Here is a 23,299-nt window from a genome sequence, read left to right as displayed (position 1 = left end):
TTGTTTTGGGAAGAAAACTTAAGGGGGAACCAAACACTCAATTATCAAGATGTAATATTTTCATGTCATATTGTAAGAAATTACAATTAATTTAACAACTTATAATGGGGTAAAACATCAACACTTGGATGAAGATATGATCAGTATTGCTAGTTTTCTTTTGCCTCACTCTCCAGTGGGGCTCTGCACGGCACTCTGCACAGCGAGATGGAGGAGTGTGACTAGGACATGCTAGGCCTGACCAGGTGCAGAAAGAGTGCGGCCGGCTCTAGAAGGGCGACACCTGCACACTCCATCTCCTGAGGAACAAAAGTCCTTAGAAGTATTTTTCAGGAGACTAAAACTTGGCTGGGTGTAGTGGTACATGCCTATAATCCCAGCACCAAGATACTGAGGCAGGAGAACCTCTGTGAGTTCAAGGCCAGCCTGGGATACATAGTGAGCTCAAGATCAGCCTGAACTACATAACAAGATCTACCACCCTAAAAAATGTTACCGAAACTTACTTGACCATAAGATTTTTTGTGTGTGACTGTTGCATAAAAGCTAGTAATGTGGGACAGAACAGGATTGTGAGAATTGCACACGGATGAACACTGGATGACATTCATTCGTTCATGTATTCATTCATTACTCATGTAAAAAACACATATGAAGTACATACTTTAGGCCAGAAAGTGGGTGTGTAGAGAGGAGGGCCTGGGTCATGCCCTAAAAGTTTGCGGCCCATGAAGAAGATGGACATGCAGATGGTTACAGGGCTGCCTGGAGCATGGTGGAGAAAAGGACTTCGCAGGTCCCCAAGCTTTCGGGGGATCTCAGAAAAATGTGCCAGGCAGGTCACAGGGAACAACACTCTAAGAGTTGGAGGTGGAACAGCATCATGTGCTCAGGAAGTGCTGGTGGCCTGGCCTCTCCTAACGGGGTGTTGAGGGGCACGTTGATGGGGCACAAACCCTGAAGGTAAAGAGAGCCAGGCTAGGAGCTTGGCAGTGGAGGGCTGTTGTCCTGAACTCATCTGTGTGTGTCACCCCCGAGTCTTGCAGTGCTGGGAAATATGGAGGAGGAGCCTTATACATACTTCACTTAACCAAACCTCCTTTTTGGCTGAATTGAGGTGCTCATCCCCACTGACTTGCCTGAACAAGGCAACATTTCTAGAGAAGCCCAATGGACTCAGGACAACACTTGTTTCAAAATAATGGGCTCTTTGTCCCACCCACGTGGGGCTGCTCACCCCCCTGGCTTTTCTCTCTCCAGGTGTGTGAGGACCCCCTGGCTGTGCTGCTTTCTGCCCCCTCCCCCTGCGGGCTCATCCCCCCCAACAGCACTGTGCACGTACCACTGGCCCTGGAGACCCAGCTCACCGGAGAGCACAGGGCCACGCTTTACATCTCCGTCTTTGGAAGCCAGGACCCTCCTTTGGTGAGACCTAGTTTTCAGAACCACAACTGAAATTGCTGCGCTCCTTATCAAGCCTTTTGAGCTTCTTCCTTTAATGCACACACCAAATTTACATGCCCTCCAGTTGTCTGTAGTTGCAGAGTTTTACATTTTTACTCTGCAATGGTAAAATACAAATGTGGTGTTACCTACAAAAACTATTTGTGGAAACATCAAAAAGTAGCCTGAGGCTGAGGATTTAGCTCAGTGGTTTCACCTGCTGTGCAAGCGCAAGGACCCAAGTTCGATCCCCGGTACCAAAAAAAAAAAAAAAAAAAAAAAAGTAGCCTCGTTTTATACCAGTTGTTCTTTTTTTTTTATCAGTTGTTCTTAAGCCTAACTTGAGCATCAGAAGTTTCACATGCACACAAACATGCACATGCGCACATACACACACAGATACACCTCTATATGACCCCTCTCCAGGGGCCAACACACCTGTACATTTACCAAGCTTCTCAGTTGTTCCTAGTGCAAAGCTGGGTTTATCACATGTATTGATCACATGTAGGCTATGAGATCAGTTTCATTCACAGCCCCCCTGATCTTTTCTGGAACATTGACCATAGTAACCATAGCCCAGACCAACCTACTGAAGCTGTTCTTCAGTAGAAATATAGTTTCTCTGCAGGTTAGTGAGAGAGACACGGAAAGCTCTCTGCTGCTCAAGCTGAATTGAAAGGTAAATCTTGAATCTTAAAGGAAGTTGCCCAACAGGCTGTGTGTCCCTAGATGTTTGGTTTACTTGGGAAATGGGTGATATCAACTGACATTTGTTTGAAATAACTGATTGCTTAGAGAGTGTAATAAGCTAGGGTTTTACTCTTATCTCTTCTGTATAATACACTATAGAACCTGTCTTACAAAGCAGTATCACAAACCAAAACAACCCAAAAACATGCCACCAGTCCAGATGCTCTGCTGGTAACACCCTCACCCCTGCACAGAAGCAACCTGGAAGAGAGTAACCAGGGTTACAGGAAAGAAAGGGGCCCACCTTCTTAGGCAGACAGAGCACAAAGAGGATCTCAGGTGCCAACCTGCACAGCTTTGTGCAGTGGCCCTGCCTTGTCATGCCACTACTAAAGTGACAAAACTGAGGCTCAAACCCAGACACATCTAACTCTGAAGCAACCTGCCCTTAAGTGCTCTTGAGACTGAAGTACTACATGGGACACAGGGACCCAGGACTGATTTTCCCTCAGTGCACAGCTCTGGCTTGTGTCTCTGACCACAGAGCACAGTGGGAGGGGCTTTCAGTTCCCACAAACACCCTTTGATGCCCCTTTCTTTTAAAGGGGTGGCTAGCAGTTCTGTTTCCACTGATTGTAAAGACTAGCTCTTTTCAGCAGGCCCTGTTCTTTTTCTTGCACAACACAGGTCTGTCGCCTAAAGATCATTGGACAAGGCCCAGTTATCCAAATGCATCCCACTCAAGTTGATTTTGGCAACATCTACGTCCTACAGGACTCTTCCAGGATTCTCAACCTGGCTAACCAGTCTTGCATTCCTGCATTTTTTCGTGCACACATGGTGAGTAAGTTATGGACCATCATCATGTGATGAAAATAAGATTTGCATAGTTAAACTATTAAACCACATCAACCTCACCCCCAGTTCCTCTTTATTATAATTTTTTGTTGATTAAGAAATAAAATATGTGTGTGGTTTGGTAAACAAACACATCTCATATAATCCCAGGGCAGGAAGATGCTTCAAGGGAGACCAACACTCTGGAAAACACTTTTTATGTCTGTCTCTAACTGGAAGCACTTCCTTTAACTTGAATCTGTTAGGCTACAAATTCATTAGTATGTTTATTCTATTTTTATTCTCATTTCCTTCTGAGAGTATTTTAAGGTAAATAAGATAGTATTTGCTAAATTTGGAAATTAAAACAGCAAGGCAAAGATAAACAAGGATAGATACAGTGTTTTAATGAGCCATTTAATGTCTGTGTGTTTCATAAAGACATTTAGACCTGCTGGTCTCCTATAAGCTAATTTTTATTTTATTTTTAAATTTTATTTATTTATTTTTGCAGAAGAACAGAGATAGTAGAATGGGGTGGGTGTTTTTTCTTGTAGAATTTAGGAATTTCTAACCTAGTAATTGGAAGTATCGTTAGTCTTAGAAATAGTTCTTTAAATTTAAATATAAATTGTTTGACTCCCATAGTCCTCCTATTCTCAAATTATTGGCATTTGAATTCATGAGAGCTAACATTTAGTTTTAGCATTTTTCAAATATGTCTGAAGCCTCTACTATTGCTAATTTCGTAAAAGTTAGTGTCAGAAGGAATAGAATTATCATTTTATGCTGACTTGTGACAGCACAGGAGGCACTGATCCCAATTAGCAACTATTTATTGTTATCATCAGTTATTTTATTATCATTTCTCCTTATTGCTTATACAGGAAGCTATTCCTGCATACAATCACTGCTCTTCTCAACAGGAATCTCTGGTACAACCCTTGTATTGCTCTATCCAGCATGTTGTGGATCTTGTGTAAAGAATATCGCTTAATAATGCTTAGAGAAAAGTCTCATAGAGAAGACACTTCCACTAGTCTTCACCCAGTTAGTCAACAGATGCACGTGGTAGAAATCATGAGGTGTTGCTTTGGATCTGTTGCTTCCTGGCCTGGTGCAGAGTTGACAGCAGAAGCGGAAAAGGGTTAGTGCCCTTCCAGACCCATTAGGTGAGCACCACAGACTATGCAGATGGGTACCCCAAGACAGCTTCTGTACACACACAGCACTCCTTCCCTGTCATTGTCAAGTATCTCCAGATCTCACTTTTTATTAGAAACTTTTGGTGCATTTCAAAAAGCATATCAAAGATCTCTCTCTCTCTCTCTCTCTCTCTCTCTCTCTCTCTCTCTCTCTCTCTCTGTCTCTCTCTCTCTCTGTCTCTCTCTCTCTCTCTCTCTCTCTCTCTCTCTCTCTCTCTCTCTCTCTCTGCCAATAATGTATATATTGAATGACCCAGTTGGGTTGTTAAAATGGGACCTTTTCTTTTCCACAAAGATTTCATGATTCCATCTTTCAGTTCCTTAATGTTTCCTTAAATCAGCAAGCTCCAGTTCCAAAGAGCCAAATGCGATATAAATGATCTACTGTAGGATGTGTTTTTCCCTCCATCTGCTCTTGGAAAACAAGTTCTAGCATAAAAAGTAGTTTCAACTGTAGTTCTTGTAGGTGAAAATTAAACTCCTTTCATATTTCAGCTGGGATTTTTGTTATATTTCCTAGCAAATATGTATTAACATTATAGAAATTGAACTGTGCTAACTTAGAAGCAAACTACAGTGGAAAGAAACTGAAATGTCATTTATAAAATTTCAACTCGATGTGCAGTATTACACCCTCATATTAATTCTTATAGAAGTTATCAAACGTTAGGAAAGCATTTCAAGTGGTAGCTGCTTGTTCCCTAACTAAGCCTACTGTGACTTCAGGTGCTACATCTTCTTTTCTTTTCTTGCTGGCTGCCCTGACAGGAGGGGTCAGTCATTCTCCGTCCTCTTTGGCTGTCAGTGAATGTCACTGATGTGGATGTGGCCCCCACTGTCAACCCGTCTGGTGCACTCGGCCCCACGCATGGCCACACATCATGGCCACCGCTGTGATTAAATTCTCCCTTAGCAAGGAACATCTGTTTGATACCAGCTGGGCAGTCAGGAGATGGGAAGCTGGAAACCTTCACAGTGACGTTGGGAGGCTCTGAAACAGCCATTTTGAATTTCTCAGAAATAAATGTTATACCCTCTAAAAAATTTTTTAAACTGAAACCTTTTCTTATAGTGTAAGTTAAGAAACAATGAAGAATATGTAGGAGATAGATGGTTAGATTTCATTAAAGCTTAGCTTATTCTGAGTGTGAAAGAAAACAATGATTAGCACAAGGAAGAACATCGTGGAACAGCAGGTTCTCCCTTGCTTTGGAGCATCTGGAATACCAGCCTGCCTTAAAGGTTCCCAGGGAGCTGACTTATGTGGAGCAACCAAGTAAGTCCCCTCTGGTTTGGAGGAGTAAAAACTATCTGAACCTGAGAACACAGCATGCAAAGCCTCTTTGGGTAGAGAGTGTGGGCTTTGCTTGTAAGAAGGCTCCATCAGGAAGAGGGATTTAATTTCCCTGGATCTGGTGAGCTGCAGAAATGAGAGTGAGGACATAGCAGCATCATGGGGCCTTGAGGACCTCAGTGCTGGGCTGGAGGACAGATGCCGTCTCTTCATGGGACTCCTTGGCTGGGCTGAGCAAGTGAACTTGTTTGAAGCCATCTGGAATCTTTTTACTTTTACCCTTGGCTCTAGATCAGCCTTGGCCACAGTTAGCTTGAAGCCCTGTGTTCAGATGCCAGTGACACCTTGGGAATCAACTGGCACGGAGACATCTTTGCAGTGGCAGGGAGAGGCCACTCTATTTGATATTAGAATTCCTGGACCATGGACACAGGAATTCTTTTTTTTTTTAATTCTTTTATTGGTGCATTTTAGGTATACAATACATTTACATTTATCCTTGGGTGCTTGTACTTGTACGTGATGTATCTTGGTTCTTATTTTTTCCCCATTCCCTGTGCTCCCTTCACCCCCTCCACCCTTCCCTATTTATATAGATTTCATTTCCACTTTTTTTCTTTTCTCATAATTTTTTCTTTCCCTTCTTTCCTTTCCCCTTCCCCTCCCACCGCCCCTACACCTTTGGACCTTTTAATATTTCAAATTATCAATTATTTGTTTCACTCATTTAATCCTTATTTACACTTTCAGTTTCTCACACTAGAGAAACTATTCGGTATTTACACATGTGTGTCCTATTTATTTCACTTAAGAGTATGGCCTCAATATGCATCCATTTAGCTATAAATGTCTCTAGTTTCTGGTTCTTTATGGCTGAGTAGTACTCCATTTTATAAAAAAAAAAAAAAAACACATCTTCTGTATCCAGTTTCCAGTTGATGGACACTTGGCCTATTTCCAAGCTTTAGCTATTACAAACTGGGACACAGGAATTCTGATGTGTCATTCAAGCATGGGTCTTTCAAAACATTTATTTTTGCCCTAACTCACCGTAGCCACTCACAGTGATGTGATGGCAAGGAGAGTACCAGGCTTTCACATTGCCTTCAGACCTTCAGCCCCTGGGTAATTTCCTCACTTGATTAGGGACTCCCTTTGTATACTTATTTGTTTATGTATCTTCTTTGACATGACAACAGTTTCTGCACTGAATTCCCAGCACCCTAGCAGCAAGCTTAACACTTATAATGATGACAGCATAATATTAAATTGTGACTAACATTTATTCAGTTCTATTTGCTGCTTTGTATAGAGTATTGCATTGGTACAATTCTGTGAGAAAAATACTGTTACAATCTATGTTTTAAGAAGGTGGAATCACGTTAAGCAATTTTCGATAACCAGTCATTGGCAGACCTGGTTCTGGTCCCAGGGCTCTGGGCTCCAACCCATGACCCCTCCCTTGCGCTTCTCTGCTCCCTGGCTTCATCATAAAATCATTTAATCACAGGATCATAGTGTGTTTATTGATGATGGGAGATGTACAGAAATTAATAAGAAAATCTTAAATATTGATTCATTTTCTATAATGATTATTCAGATTTAAATTTTTCTAAAATTTTTAAATTTTATCTGAGTTTGTAAATGTGTTGAAATAAAATTATCTCAAATATGTTCTTATGGTTTAAAAATGCTGAAAGACAGATAAAATTTAAATACACATTACTAAGTGAAAGAAAGAAAGCTGAAAAGGTACATATGGCATAATTTCAACTATATTACATCTGGAAAAGGCAAAACGGTCAGTGAAAAAGGTCAGTGGTTCCTAGGGGCATGGGGGAGGAAGGAGTGAATTACATAGAACTCAGAGGATTTTTAAGATAGTGAAATTATTCTGCACAATACTGCCATGATGAATACATGTCATTTTACTTTTATCAAAACCCATAGAACTGTGTAAGACAAAGGCTGAACCCTAATGTAAAATACAGACTTTGCTGTTAATGATGTGTCGATCAATGTAGGTTCATTGACTGTAACAAGAGTATCACTTGTGGTGTAGGATGCCAGCAGTGGGGCAGGTTGAGCTCGTGTGGGAATAGAGTATTATATCAGAAGTCTCTGGACTCTTTCTTCAATTTTCCTGTGAATCTAAAACTACTGTAAAAAAGAAGTGAATTGTTTCAAAAGTTCATATACGAATTTTTACTCTTCATCTTTTTTTTCTTTCTTTACAATTATTTCATTCTTTTTCAGGCACCATCATTTGAACTAACATATATTTTCAATTTTAGCCAAGTAGTACATTCAAAGTTTATAAATATTTCTATATATAAAACACACACATTACGCAATGCAACATCACACATTTTTATTTGTGATATTATCTTTATTGTTGTTATAAATATGAAATCTGTTATAATTTTTCTCTTTAATATATGAATTAAATATTGATATATATTTTAATTCTTAACATTTTCTCTTCTATAGGTTTTAACTACATGACAGTTAGAGCACGTCGTTTGTAAGACATATACTCTGAATTTGGTTTGGGGGAGACATCAAGCATGACTGGTTTTTATAAATATTCTACATGACCCTAAAAAATAGATTCTCTAGTTACTGAATGCAACGTAGTATCCATCTGTATATTTATATTAAATCAAGTTATTAACTATATTTTTCAAATCATCTACAGTCATACTGATCTTTGTCTGATAGATTCTGATAGAATTTTATCAAAATCTCCCACTTTTCCATTTGTTCTTTTAATTATGTTTAGTTTTACTCCATATCTCTCAAAGCTATATTGATGAGTGCATATAAATTCAAGGCTTTTATTACTTCTTGTTATGTTATTTCTCTTTTCATAATATATTGTTCTTTTTTATGAGAGAGAGAGAAAGAGAGGTTCTCGCTTATGTAGTTCAGACTGGCCTTAATCTCATTCTGTAGCCCAGACTGGCCTCAAACTCACAGCAATCCTGCTGCCTCAGCCTTCCAAGTTCTGGGATTACAGGCATGTGCCACCACACCCAGCAATATGTTGTTTATTTTAATCCCTGTTTATGCTTCCTGATAGTAGTGTTGCTACACCAGCTTTCTTTTAGTTGCTATCTCCTTGGTGATCTTTTCATTCTTTTTTTTTCTTCAAATATTTGGACTCTTAAAAGCTAATACTGTAATAAAATCTCCTTTGGCAAGTGTATTAGTTTTTATTGCTGCTGTAGTAATTGTGTTGACTTAACAATTATAGAGGTCAGGAGGCCATAAGGCTGCATGTCTTTTTGAGACTGTGGTGGGATATCTATTTCCTTAGCTTTTCCAGCCTCTGGATGCCACCTTTCTCATAACCCCATCTCTGTCTTCAAATCCAGCAGCATCTAGGGGCCAGAGATGTAGCTCAGCAGCACAGTGCCTCCCTGCAAAGTCCTGGGGAAAAAAATCCAGCAGCATCTTCTCTGCTCTGTGACCTCTACTTTGATCCTTACATATTTTCTCTCTGATTCTGATCCTCCTGCCTCTCTTTTATTAGGACCTTTGTGATTACTTTGGTCCCAGATCAATAACCCAGGATAATGTCTTCATCTTAAGATCGTTAGTCACACCTCCCTTTTGATATGTGAGGCATTGTATTCACAGGTATCAGGGATTAAGAGGACTCCTTGGGAGGGCCATTATTCAACCTACTACATCAAAACTAACCTTTCACTACAATCACTATGGAAATCAGCATAGCGGTTCTTTAAAAAAATAAAAAGAGAAATTCCATTCAATCCAGATATTCCCCTTCTAGGTATCTTCCCGAAAGAGCTGAAGACATCATATTACAATGATACATACATACCCATGGTTATAGCAGCACAACTCATAATAGCTAAATCTTGGAAGCAGCCTATATATCCATCAAAAGATGAATGGATAAAGAAAATGTGGTATTTACACACAGTGGAGTACTACTCTGCCATAAAGAAGGGTAAACCTGAGTCATTTATAGGAAAATGGATCCATCTTTGAGACTATGATGTTAAGTAAAATCAGACACACAAGCTTAAATACCACATGGTTTCTGTTATATGAGAAAATTTAAATGTAAACAAATTAAATATAAACAAATTAAAGAGCAAACTAAAAGATAATAGGGAACAGGGAGATGGATATTTTTGCAAATGCAAAGGGTATCAAGAGATGCAGGGAGATGGGGAGGAGAGGGGAAGGGAACATGAAAAGAAAGGTGCAGATTTCCAATGATGATTGTCGTCATATTGTATACCTTAAAGGTACCAATGCAATTAATTAATACAGAAAAAAGATGAGTTATGTACATATACCAACTTCCCATGATGAATAGACTCATTATCTACTGCAAACATGAACTAATAAAAATAAAATAATGTAACTGAAAACAACTAATCTTTCAAGGCATATTGTGATTATAGTACACTAGACTTACATATAACTTGGCATTTTTATGCTGTTCTATTTTCTACACTGTACTGTTTCCTTCATTTTTCTCCTTTTCTGTTTATGTCGCATTAAGAAGTTTTATCTAAGTACCCCCCCCAACAACCACTATCATTTTACATACAGTTCTCCTATACTTGTTTGGAAGCTATAGATTTTATTTTTTAAGTAACCATCTTCACATCATTAACTAATCGTATATCTTTTTCTAACAATAATGAAAGAATGTACTACATTGGTCTTCTTCTAGAATAATCAAAAAAGCACCCTATCACACGTTTATTCTGTCTTGACCTTTCCTCATCCCACCATTTTTCAAACATTATGTAGAATTTGAATCTTTTCTTTACCAAAAACAATGATCAGTCAGTAATCAATCACTCATTAGTGACTAAAATAGCTTGCTGGTTTTTTCTTCTTTTATTTCTTATATCTCTGTACTTTCTTCTTAGTGTTGGTTGTTGTTTTGAGATGGGATCTCTGTTGTCCAGGTTGGTGTCCAATTCACAGACTCAAGTGAGCCTCCTGCCTGTGCAGCTGGGACTACAGGTACATGTTACCATACCCTCCTAGGTTTATTTTTTTTATTGGTACCGGGTATCAAACTCAGGACCTTCCACTTGCGGGGCAGGCAGTGGAACCACTGAGCTAAAACCCTGCCCTCCCCCACCTCGGTTTATATTTCTTATTGCTAAATTTTATTCCTCTAAATTCTTTGATAGAGTTCTCATAGTTCATGACATGCCACTGTTGCATGATGGTTTAGCTAAGTATAAATTCTGTTTGACACGTTCTCTTTTCCCTTCACTTCTTTTTTTTTTTTTTTTTTTGGTACTGGGGATCAAACTCGGGTCCTTGCGCTTGCACAGCAGGCGGTGAAACCACTGAGCTAAATTCCGGGCTTCCCTTCACTTCTTTAAAGACTAATCTCTCGCATTAATTATTGTTGATAAAAATTCCATTGTTAGTCTGATTATTGTTTCTTTTCTTTTTTTTTTTTTTTACACATAAGTAAAAACTTTATTTGTCCATACCAGGATTAAATTACTTAACAGAAACACAAAGGTAGTGGGAGGCTGATAAACACAACCACTGCATTCACATCACGGCCTTCAGGAAACAGTATCAATCCTACAATTGCATCAGTGTTCCCAGCATACCGTTTTCTCTTCCTCCTGAACACCTGATAGTCATCATGGTACTCTTAACACATGGAGTCTTTGCCCACTCCTATTACATTCAGTGCCTGCACTTCAGTGTCTAACAATGCTTTGCATTCATCTGCTCGTGGGTCCTCACAACACCCCGGAGAGGTAGGTGGGACAATGACTTGGTCCCATGTAGAAGTAACCTGAGCCAGGCACTGGTGAAAAGTCTTGTGTGAGGCTGTCCAGGTAGCAGGGCTGGACTTGGAGCTTAGGTGGGACTCTCTGCTTACTTCCCAGTACATGGTCCCCTCTTACTGCAGTCTTTCTCCCCTTGATATTCTTAGCATATTTTTCTGTTTACTTCATTAGGACCCTTTCTCTTCAAGTTTTATTCCCATACTGTAGCACTTCATCCATTAGATTTTCACAACAGTACCTCCAAACTTTTAACCCCACTTCTGCTCTTCAGCACTTTTCATATTTTAAATAAATCCTTGCCTATGTACTTTCCTACCATTAGATTTACACTGTACAGCTAACTTACCTGTTTTCCCAGAAAATCTATTCAATCTGTATTAGTGATTTCTAGTTATAACTGACCCAAATCCTTCCATATAATGGCCTAAAACAATGTGATTATTGTTTCTTTATGGATAATTTTTATTTTCTCACTAGTTACTTCTTTTTTCCTTAAATTCTTTTATTGGTACATTTTAGGTGTACAGTACATTTACATTTATCATTGGGTGTTTGTACCTGTACATGATGTATCTTGGTTCTTATTTTTTCCCCATTCCCTGTGCACCCTTCACCCCCTCCACCCTTCCCTATTTACATAGACTTTGTTTCCATTGTTTTCTTTTCTCATAATTTTCCTTTCCCTTTAAGACCATGTTTTTATCCTTTTCTTAAATTTCTCTTTAATGTATCAGAGGAGGATTTAAGCTTTAAATTCTAGGAAGTATTTTAGTTTTTCCTTGAAGTGTTTCTTCTCTGCCATTCTTCCCACTTTCCTACTTTTAGGGGGAAAATACACACGTATGTATTTTTTTCTTCTTTATTTCCTTGTCCTACATGTCTATTTTTATTTTATTTCCGAAACACATATTTTTCACCTCTTCGTCTCTCTATTTTGCATCCTCAATGGTCATATTCCAATTTACAAATTCGGTCTTAGATTTTGGCAGTTCTAAAATGTATCGCATCTATTCATATTTTTAGTTTAATTTCTGTGACTATGTCTTTTCATTTGCAAGACTTATAATTGGTTATCTATAGCGTCTTATTCTTTTTTTTTTTTTTGGTACCAGGAATTGAACTCAGGACCTTGCTCTTCCAAGGCAGGCAGCCACATCACTAAGCCAAATCCCCAGCTCCATAGCACCTTATTCTTGATTCAAATCTCACTGTCATTGTTTCACACTCTTTGTTTTATGTATATTATTCTAGTCTGCCTCTCTTTGAGACTCTCAGGTGCACTTTCTAACAAATTTCAGACTGGTCTATTGATTGCTCAAGAATGAATTCATTACCTGATTGTTCTTGCAGCTGTGCTTTCATGTGTTTAGGATTTTAAACGATAAAGCAGTCTGGCACGGAGTATGCTTTCCTCTCATTCTCAGTGCTCACAGCTCCTTTGTTAGCATATTTACGTTTGCCTTCACTAGTCCAGGATCAAGTCTTCAGCCTTCTTTCCCATAGGAATATTGGAAAAGTCAGACTCTGCCATTGTCCACCCCGGGGCTTGACCACCACGTCCATTCCCACTGGCACAGACGTGTGTGCCAGCTCTAGTATCAGGCACATCACAGCTTTGTTCAGTCTTCTTTCCCATGCAGGGAAGCTTCCTTGGCTAGGGACATTGGCCCTCATCACTTTCTACCTGTAGGATCTTCTTAGCTTCCATTTGTCTTCCTGAAGCTACCTCTACTGATTTCAAAACCAATAGGTCTGTGACTTTAGGCCTCTCTTGTCATTTCTGTTCTACTTGTGGTCTGTATGATGTTTATCTTGCTTTTTAATACAGCTATACCTAATTCTTGATTTTTTTTCAATATTTTTGTCTCATTTTTCTGTGTTAGTATGAAAGATGTCAAAAAGCTCAAATTCATTGCTATAGCCAGTCTTTTTAATTCCTTTTTATAGTCCTTTATGTATTAACAAATGAGCACTAATGAAATGTGTCTGCAGTTAGCATAAGAGAGCAGAGTTCTTTTAATTTTGCCTAAACTATGAAAAAATTGTTAAAGAAACTCATTGAAATAGGGGAATGGGAAGACAATACAATTCTGTATCATGATGAGCATCTTTTCTCTTGCCACATAAAATTCGAGACTAATCTGAATGGATTGAGCTTGTCCTGAGCCATCCCAAGTGACCCATTTAGGGATAAGAGGATGCCAATGGCAATAACATCAAGAGACTTCCAGAAACAAAGGTTTGTGCTTGACAGGGTACTATGAGCCTATCACCCCACACCACCCGAGACCTCTGTCACGTTGGCAAAATTAAATGTGCAACCTAGAAGATAGATTCCAGCCAGCCATATTGATTATAAACCACACCGAGAGGAGAACTATTGATTGGATGTTCATTAACATGATGGCTCAGTACCCTCCATGAATTTAAAATGACAGAGTACTGGTTGAACATGATTAGTTTGAGTATAAGCTAAAGCCAAAATAAAAGGAAGAGGTTTGGTTTCCTTGTCACTAGGAAAGTGTAAGAAAAGTATCTTAGCTTCTTGCATGCTTTGCAAGCCTGTCTGTCCCAGCTCTTAATTAGTTTTAGAAATGTGTTTTCTCTAATTAATTATTATTCAAGTATACAGTTAGTGCCTATCATCACAGAAGTAAATAAGGTAAAACTCCCTTCTTATGGGTTATTTTTTTAACCTTCAAATCCCACCTTTCCTCCTCTATGAAAACCTATAACTTCTTTCACATCATCCCAGTTCATGTCATTTTTAAGAGATAGCTATCATTGTCACTGTCAGCTGAAGCATTTACTCTGTTTTGTACACCAACACTAGATAGCTATAATTCAACATTAAACCAGTACAAAATGAAATACAGTTTTACATAATGAACATCAACAAGAAGTATATGAAGTAACTTGGTGTGCAGGTTTACTAACAGTATAAAATCCTGAACAAACATCCATCGAGATCATGTAATGTTCACCAGGGAGAAAATCATATTCCCTCCCATTTCCTCTTCTCTGTCACAGGTAGAAGGACAAAGCCTAGAGAGACATACATGACATGGCAGAACTTTCCATAGGATGGCACTTGGAGTATGTTTTTATTAAAATGTCAAATGCAATTAAATTGTTATATACAATATTGTTTCATTTTTTAGAAGAAAAAATATCTCTCTGGGATGTTGGGACATTAAATTGGGATGCAGCTAGGAGAGAAGGGAGATATTATCTGAGAAAAACATGGTCAAATGCCAAGCACTGCTGCCTTATGTATGACAGTCACTCAACAAAGAGTTGAGGGTAGGAGTGCTGAGGTGGAGACTGTACCATGAAGGATAAGGGTGTAACACTCAGATCTGGAATCCAGTCCTAATTCTGTGTATACTGACTCTGGGCAAGTAGTTTAAATTTTTGAATCTTCAGGTCCCTCTCTTTAAATATAACTAATGGCATCTAGAAAATTAAACATAATATGTGTAGAAAGTGCCATTGAAAAAAATAAGCACTCAGTAAGTGTTAGTTTTGATTATTAATGTTGACCCAAAAAAACAGGTGAAGTAGTTTGTGGGAAGATAAATTTTTAGCACTATATCTGAAGCTTTTTTATTTATCTTTCTTAGATAAGGAAGGAAAGGAAATGAGGTACATTGAGAGAATCCATATGATTTTGAATTAAGTGATCCATGTAGTACAGAGCTCTATAAAACAGAAGCCCTATTGTTTTTTCTCACTCTTCTCTTGTTTCTCTAAATTTTTTACAGAGAAGACATCTTATAGAATATTAAAAAATCTGTGTTGATGCACACATGTGTCCTTTTCTATCAAAGAATATAGGTTTGTTAGTAAACAAATTACTGTTTATAAACTTTACTTTCCCTAGTTTTCTGATTATCTTCTTGGAGCATGCTTATGTATTTTTGTACAGCTACTCCATGGCATTGTGTAAATCATGCCTACATGCTCAGGAGCTGTCCTGTTTCCTTTTATTTCACTATCATTGTGCTTGTATTTAATCTGATACCTTTCACTGGGTCTTGAGAAGGAAATGACTTTCAGAAAGAACATTGCATTCTTTGTTCCAGGGCACTAACCTACTAACCTAAAAAGTTTATTGGTACATGGTACTTGAGAGCAATGTGGATTATGTAGACCTCCTTTCCTAGCAGAATCAAAGTCATCTGGCCTTATAGTTCTTACAGACATTTTCCCCACAAATAGGGAAATTGAGAGGTAGATCAATTGTTTGACCAGCAAGGACTCTCAGCACATCAGTGTTTATACCCTTTCTATTCAGCCCATTATTCCAAACTGTTTTCCTCTACAAATAAGGAAAAAGGCTGGGCAATAAAAGAAAGTCATGAGTCTGAAGGAATCAGGGAACAATCTATTCTGTGACAACCCAAAAGAAAAAGGAAGCTGGGAGATACATAGTCAGCATTGGGGACTACTTTTCCTACATGAGCCTAGAGGTTAAAAAGTTGAAAGTAGCTTTCAAAAGATTTAAAGAGATAAAAATTTGAGTGAGAATGGGCCAAAGGGATAAAAACTAGAAGATGGGTTCTGATCAAACCCTCAGACTTTGACTTTAGACTTGATAAAGCTGCACACCAGGAACAAGGGTAATTGTCAAATCGAGTCAAATCATCTCAATCTCTGCCTGTTTGAAAGAGATCCAGGATTACTAGTTCCCTCACAACTTTCCCAGAAGCAAACATGTAGGATCATCAAAGGAAGAAACCATTATTCTAGGCCTCAAAATACCTCTACGATTTGTATGTACAATGTCCGGCAGTTAATTTTGAAATAGCCAAGTATACAAGACAATTAGTAGAAAACTAAAATATGCTTAATGTGTTCAAGGAAATAGAGGCAAGATTTTAAAATTCAATAGAGATCTAGGGCCAGGGATTTAGCTCAGTGGCACCATGCCTGCCTGGCAAGCTCAAGGTCCTGAGTTTGATCCCTGATACCACCAAAAAAAAAAAATCAATAGAGATCTGAAAAACAAAAATAACAAATGGGAATTGTCAATCCAAAAAACACAACTGAAATTAATGTCTTAATGGAATGGTTTAACTGCATTGTACACACAGACTAATAGAGAACTATGGAAGTCAAAAGCTAGATTAGAAGAAATTATCCAAAATGAAACATGCAAGTTATAAAAGGATGAAAAATACAGAAGAGATGGTTGAAAACAAAACATAGGGGGTATCCTTATTGGAATACCAGAAAAAGAAGAAAGAATGGAGAATAAATAATGGCTGAGACATTTAGCCACATATTCAAAAAGCATTATGAAAACCAAGCAAAATAAATACAAAAAAGCTCACGTAGGCAACTTACAATAAAGCTGCTTAAGACCAAAAGGTGAATATTTAATCATCCAGAGGAAGAAAACAGTTTACCTTAGAAGGAATAATATTGATCTGAAAGCCAACTTTGCAGGCACTACTGAAGGCAGGATACAATTGTGAAAACAAGTGGAACATGAGAAAACCTTCATCCTGGAAGATAAAACTCTAGCCTCCTTCTCCCTCAGTTCCCAAAACATAGACAGAACTTTGGATGATTCTTCTGTGGGCAATTTGGCCAGCTACAAGAACAGGCAAACATTTTTTAAAAGAAAAAAAAACCCTAATAAGTGGACATCTAAATATCTAGCAGTCCTTGGCTGTCTGCTATCCAGACACACAGAGGTTTTAGTGCTTTCCCTTTAAATGCAAATACTTCAACAAGCTCTAGCCAGAATATCTGTAATGCAGAAAAAAGGAACCAAAGAACATAAAAATGAGAACTTGGAAAGAACAAAGAAAATGCAGGAAGAAGAAAGTATAAAATAAAACCAAATGATAATTAATAATCTCAGGAAAATAAAAGATTATTTTGTATCCATAATATTTTTGAAAAAGAACAACAATAAAAATGTGCTCAATGGCCAGGGATTTAGCTCAGTGGTGCCGCACCTGACTCACAAGTGCAAGGTCATGATTTCAATCCCAGATACTGAAAAAATGAAGTACTCAAATAAATTAAAAATGTGACCACAGAAATTTAAAATCTGATGCAATAGTTGGAAAATAAAACTGAAGACTTATCAGAATATAGAAAAACAAGACCAAAAGCTAGAAACTGGGAAAGATGAAAAGTAGATGATTTGTTCAGGGTTTTAAAGATCCTAGTAAGTATTCTAGAAAGAGCAAATTTTAAAGTGGAGTAGAAATTATCCAGAAAAGGACTGAAGGAATGTGTTCAGAACTGAAGACAAGAATTTATGAAGATGACTGTTCAAATATGTTGCATAATAGATGAAAAATCAGCTCATGTCAAAGGACACCATCATTAAATTCTAGAATGCTAAACAAAATAACAACAACAACAATAATAATAATACTGCAGAAACCTCCATATTAAAAGAAAATTTTAATGATCAAAACCAAAGACATAAAGAACCAGAGTAGCATCAGGCTTCTTAACAGAAACACTGGGCAGGGAGCATTCTGCAGGAAAGTAAATCCTACTCTTGAATTCATCATCTAGCAAAAAACCAAGCAAATTGAAAGAATAAAATAAAGGCATTTCAGACATGCACAATTTCAAAAAGTCTACATTACATGTCGCCTTTCTTTGGAAGCAGCTGAAGGAAATATCATCACAGTGAAAAGACATGGGGGCCAGGGATTTAGCTCAGTGTTCTGCCTCCTGCCTTGCAAGTGGAAAGACCCAAGTTGGATCCAAGTTTGATCCCCAGTACCAAAAAAAGAAAGGAAAAGACATGGAATTCACGAAACAGGATCGAGCACAGGATGGACTCAAGGGGTATGTACCATGGGGCATTCCTAGGATACCAGCCTATCACAGGCAGCCTATGTAGATGGGAGTTGGAGAACAGATGGATGCTGGAGAGATCTGCCTCCAAGAAAAAGAACCAATAGAAAATGTAGTGTTCCTGGAGGAGGTGAACCTTCCAGGCTGCCGTATCACTGCCCCCAGTGCAGAGAAGCAGAGCTGCCCCCAGCGCAGAGGAGGTGAGCTGTGCAGGCACCGGCAGCACACATCCCTCCACCACTACCACCCCCATTGAAATGAGAAGACACACGTAAACAAGTCTCAAAACCAGACTTCCAGATCACCTAAAGCAACCACAAAGAGAAAAGAGATGGAACAATATGATACTCAACCACCTGGACTCCGTGAACTGGCAACAAAAGAGGATCTGGAAAAAATGAAATCAGAAATAATTTCTCAGATATCAGCAGAGATTGTGCCCATAGTGCAAGACATAATTAATAAATCTAGAGAGGACAGAGAATTAAAAAGATAGAAGAGTTGAGGAACATGATGGAATCCCAACATAGGAAACAAATCGTATCCATAAAGCAGATGCAAACAGATTGCCAGGAGATTAAAAACTCCACTGAAAGTCTGTGCAGCAGAATGAACCAATGTGAGGATAGAATTTCAGATATAGAAGATAAGATTGCAATTAGTGACCAGGAAAAGAAAAATGTCTTTAAAATACAAAGGGAACATGAGAAACCAGTCCAGCAGCTGCTAGACGATGCAAAGAAGAATAACATAAGACTGATAGGAGTCAATGAAGAAACAGGATAGAGTGCAGATGACATAAAAAACTGTTCACAGAAATGATGGCAGAAAACTTCCCAAGCAGGGAAAAAGAACTTGACAGACAGATAAGTGAGGCATATAGGACTCCAAATAGCCTTGATCAAAAAAAATCTACACATAGGCATATAATAGTTAAGATTCCAGAAACCCAACAGGAGAACAAAATTCTACATGCAGTTAGAGAAAAGAAACAAATCACATACAAAGGAAAGCCCATCACAATCACAGCGGACTTCTCAGTGCAAACCCTCCAGGCAAGAAGATCTTGGAGTGTTGTATTTCAAGCCCTAAAGGAAAACAGCCTCCAACCCAGATTGATGTACCCTGCAAAACTGTCTTTCAAAATTGATGGATAAATAAAGTGCTTTCATGACAAAGAGCACCTTAGGAACTTCATGAATATCACACCAGCACTCCAAAGAATTTTAGATAATATCCTAGGAACAGACAATGAGGATCACAACCCCAGGAAGCACAGCAGAATGAATCCATCAGGTGTGACAAGAAATTAAATGCAAAGGGGGAGAATCCAACGAAAAGAAAAAGTCATGACAATGATAAGTCAATACGAATCAGTTATAACCATCAATGTTAATGGTCTCAATTCACCAATCAAAAGAAATAGACTGGCAGAATGGGTCAAGAAGCAAGATCCAACAATATGCTGCATACAAGAAAAACACTTAATTCAGAAAGAAACTCATAGACTGAAAGTTAAAGGGTGGAAAACAATACTCCATGTAACAGGAACCCCCAAAAAAAGCAAGAGTAGGTATCCTCTTTGCAGATCAAGTGGATTTTAAACCAACACTGATTAAGAGAGACAAAGAAGGACACTACATCCTTGTAAAGGGAACAATCCAAGAGGAAGATATGACAATCATAAATATATATACACCAAAAGCTAGTGCACCCAACTATATAAAACAAATACTAGTGGACATGAAAAATCATATATGCACTAATACGATAGTAGTGGGTGACTTCAATACCTCACTGTCACAAATAGATCAACTAGATAAAAAATAAGCAACAAAATAATAGAACTCAATCAAACTGTTGAACAAATGAGCTTAACAGATGTTTACAGAGTGTTCCACCACACAAAATCAAAATACACATTATTTTCAGGAGCACAAAGCTCATTCTCCAACATAGACCACATACTTACTCATAGAATGTGTTTAAGTAAGTGCAAAGGAATTGAAGTTATCCCCTGTATATAATCAGACCATAATGTGATGAAATTGGAGATCAATAGCAAAAGAAATTGCAAAAATTTCATAAACACATGGAAAGTGAACAACACACTTCTGAATAACCAATGGGTCACAGAGAAAATTAAAGAATAAATCAGTCAGTTCCTTCAATTAAATGACAATAACAGTACAACATATTGGAATCTATGGGACACAATGAAAGCTGTCTTGTGAGGGAAATGCATAACAGTGAATACTCATATTGGGAAAACAGAGCGAGCCCAATTAAGCAATCTGATGCTGAACCTCAAGCTTCTAGAAAAAGAAAAACAGGACAACCCCAAAGCTCATACAAGGAGGAAATTGTAAAGATCAGAGCAGAAATCAATTCAATGGAGACTAAGAGAATGATACAAAAAATCAATGAAGGAAAGATTTGGTTCTTTGAAGGAATAAACAAAATAGACAAACACTTAGCCAACCTTATCAGAAAAAGGAAAGAAAAGTCCCAAATCCATGCAATTAGAAATGAAAATGGTGAAATTACTACAGACCCAGCAGAAATACAGAGGATCATCAATACCTACTTCCAGAACCTATACGCCAATAAGATGGAAAACACAGAAGAAATGGACAGATTCCTAGATACATATGAATTACCAAAGTTGAACGAAGAAGACCTAAAAATTCTGAACAACCTAATATCAATCAATGAAATTGAAAAGGTAATTAAAAACTCACCAACTAAGAAAAGCCCACGTTCTGATGGCTTCACTGCTGAATTCTACAAGACATTTAGAGAGGAATTACTGCCACCATTGTTTAAACTCTTCAATGAAATTGAAATGGAAACAATACTCCCAAAATCATTCCTGGAAGCAAGCATCACCTTGATCCCCGAAGCAGAGAAAGACCCAACCGAAAAGGAGAACTATAGGCCAATCTCACTAATGAACGCAGATGCAAAAATCCTTCATAAGACACTGGCAAATAGAATGCAAAACATCATCAAAAAGATCATATACTCTGACCAAGTGGAATTCATCCCAGGGATGCAGGGATGATTCAACATACACAAATCAATCAATGTAATGCACTATATCAATACAGCCAAGGACAAAAACCACATGATCATCTCAATAGATGCAGAAAAAGCATTTGACAAAATCCAACACGCATTTATGATAAAAACCCTACAAAAAATTGGAATACACAGTCTCTACCTCAATCTGATAAAAACCATCTATGCAAAACCAACAGCCAATATCATACTAAATGATCAAAAACTGAAATCCTTCACACAAAAATCGGGAAGAAGACAAGGATGTCCACTATCACCACTCCTGTTCAATATAGTTTTGGAAACACTAGCCAAGGCAATTAGACAAGAGAAAGAAATAAAAGGAAGAAAGATAGGAAATGAAGAAGTCAAATTGTCTTTATTTGCAGATGACATGATACTCTATACAGAAGACCCCAAGAACTCCACCAAAAGTCCAATAACCAAATTCAGTAGAGTAGCTAGATACAAGGTCAACACACAAAAATCAATAGCTTCCCTCTACCCGAACAATAGACTCACTGAGACAGAAATTGGGCAAACAATTCCTTTCACAATAGCATCCAAAAAACTGAAATACCTAGGAATCAACCTAACAAAAGAAATCAAAGACCTCTTCTCTGAAAACTATAGCACTCTGAAAAGAGAGATTGAAGATGATATCAGAAAATGGACAGACATCCCCTGCTCCTGGGTAGGAAGAATCAACATAGTGACAATGGTCGCACTTCCAAAACTGCTGTACAGATTCAATGCAATCCAAATCGAAATCCCAGCAGCATACTTCATGGAACTTAAGAAAACAATCCAAAAATTAGAAGAGACCCAGAATAGCAAAATCAATTCTAGGTAACAGAGACATGGAAGGGGGTTTCACAACCCCAAACTTGAAACTATATTAAAAAGCTACTGTGATTTTTTAAAAAAAAACAGCATGGTACTGGCAAAGAAACAGACCTTAGGACTAGTAGAACAGATTAGAAGATGCAGAAACAACTCGAGACACACTCAGCCTACTCATCTTTGACAAAGGAGCCAAACACCCTCACTGGAGGAAAGATAGTCTCTTTAATAAATGAGCTGGAAAAATGGGGTTTCAACTTGCCAAAGATTAAAACTAGACCTAAATCTCTCACCATGCACTAAACTAAAATCAAAATGGATTAAAGATCTAAATATTAAAACAGAAACACTGAACCAGCTGGAACAGAGGTTAAGTAGAACTCTTGAAGACATTGGTGTAAGAAAAGATTTTATGAACAAAACCTCAGTTGCCCATGAACTAGCACAACCAACAAGTGGGATCTCTTCTTATTAAAAAACTTCTGCACAGCAAGAGAAACCACCAGCAGTGTGAAGAGTCAACCCACAATGTGGGAAAACATTTTCACCTGCTGTTCCTCAGAAAAAGCTCTACTATCTAGAATCTATAAAAATCTTTTAAAAAATCAGACCTCCCGAATTTAAAGACCCAATCCAAAAATGGGCATCTGAAATGAACAGACATTTCTCAAAGAAGTAGAAATAGCAAATAAATACATGAAAAAATGTTCAACATCGATGCTCATTTGAGAGATGCAAATGAAAACAATGCTGAGATTCCACCTCACTCCAGAAAGAATGGCTGCTATCATGAAATCAACCAATAACAAATGCTGGCGGGGCTGTGGGGAAAGAGGAACCCTGCTTCACTGTTGGTAGGAGTGTAGACTGTGTAAACACTGTGGAAATCAGTATGGAGATACCTCAAAGAACTAGGACTAGAAGTCTCATTTGACCCTGCTATTCCCCTGCTGAGTATCTTCCCCAAAGAATTCAAAGAATCATAACACAGTGATATATGTACACCCGTGTTCATAGCAGCACAATTTTTACTAGCTAAAATTTGGAAGCAGCCCAATTGCCCATCAACTGGAGACTGGATAAAGAAAATGTGGTTTTTTAATAAAATGGAGTACTACTCAGCCATAAAAAATGAGAAATTAGAGACATTTATAGCTAAATGGATGCACACTGAGGCGATACTGAAGTGAAATAAATAGGACATACATGTGTAAATACAAAATAGTTTCTCTAGTGTGAGAAACTGAAAGTGTAAATAAGGGCTAAAAGATATAATGGATAAT

The 23,299-nt window shown here is 38.1% G+C and overlaps 1 protein-coding gene across 8 annotated transcripts in view; it reads left to right on the top strand.

Annotated features, from left to right (window-relative positions):
* Positions 1 to 23,299, top strand: part of Hydin (HYDIN axonemal central pair apparatus protein) — a 410,895-nt gene that overhangs the window by 193,018 nt on the left and 194,578 nt on the right. For all 8 annotated transcript variants that reach the window (XR_015448741.1, XR_015448747.1, XM_087204682.1 and 5 more), the window contains 2 exons: positions 1,261 to 1,425; positions 2,824 to 2,976. Coding sequence is in view for 6 of the 8 variants with exons in the window: in XM_087204682.1 (XP_087060808.1) it covers positions 1,261 to 1,425; positions 2,824 to 2,976 (318 nt within the window). In the remaining 2 variants the exon portion in view is untranslated. The remainder of the gene's footprint in view (positions 1 to 1,260; positions 1,426 to 2,823; positions 2,977 to 23,299) is intronic.

This window comes from Heterocephalus glaber, unplaced genomic scaffold (genome assembly GCF_053883595.1).
Source record: "Heterocephalus glaber isolate CG9 unplaced genomic scaffold, H.glaber_assembly_v1.0 deba00000071, whole genome shotgun sequence".
Lineage (NCBI taxonomy): Eukaryota > Metazoa > Chordata > Mammalia > Rodentia > Bathyergidae > Heterocephalus > Heterocephalus glaber.
This window is presented reverse-complemented; position numbering and strand designations above follow the sequence as displayed.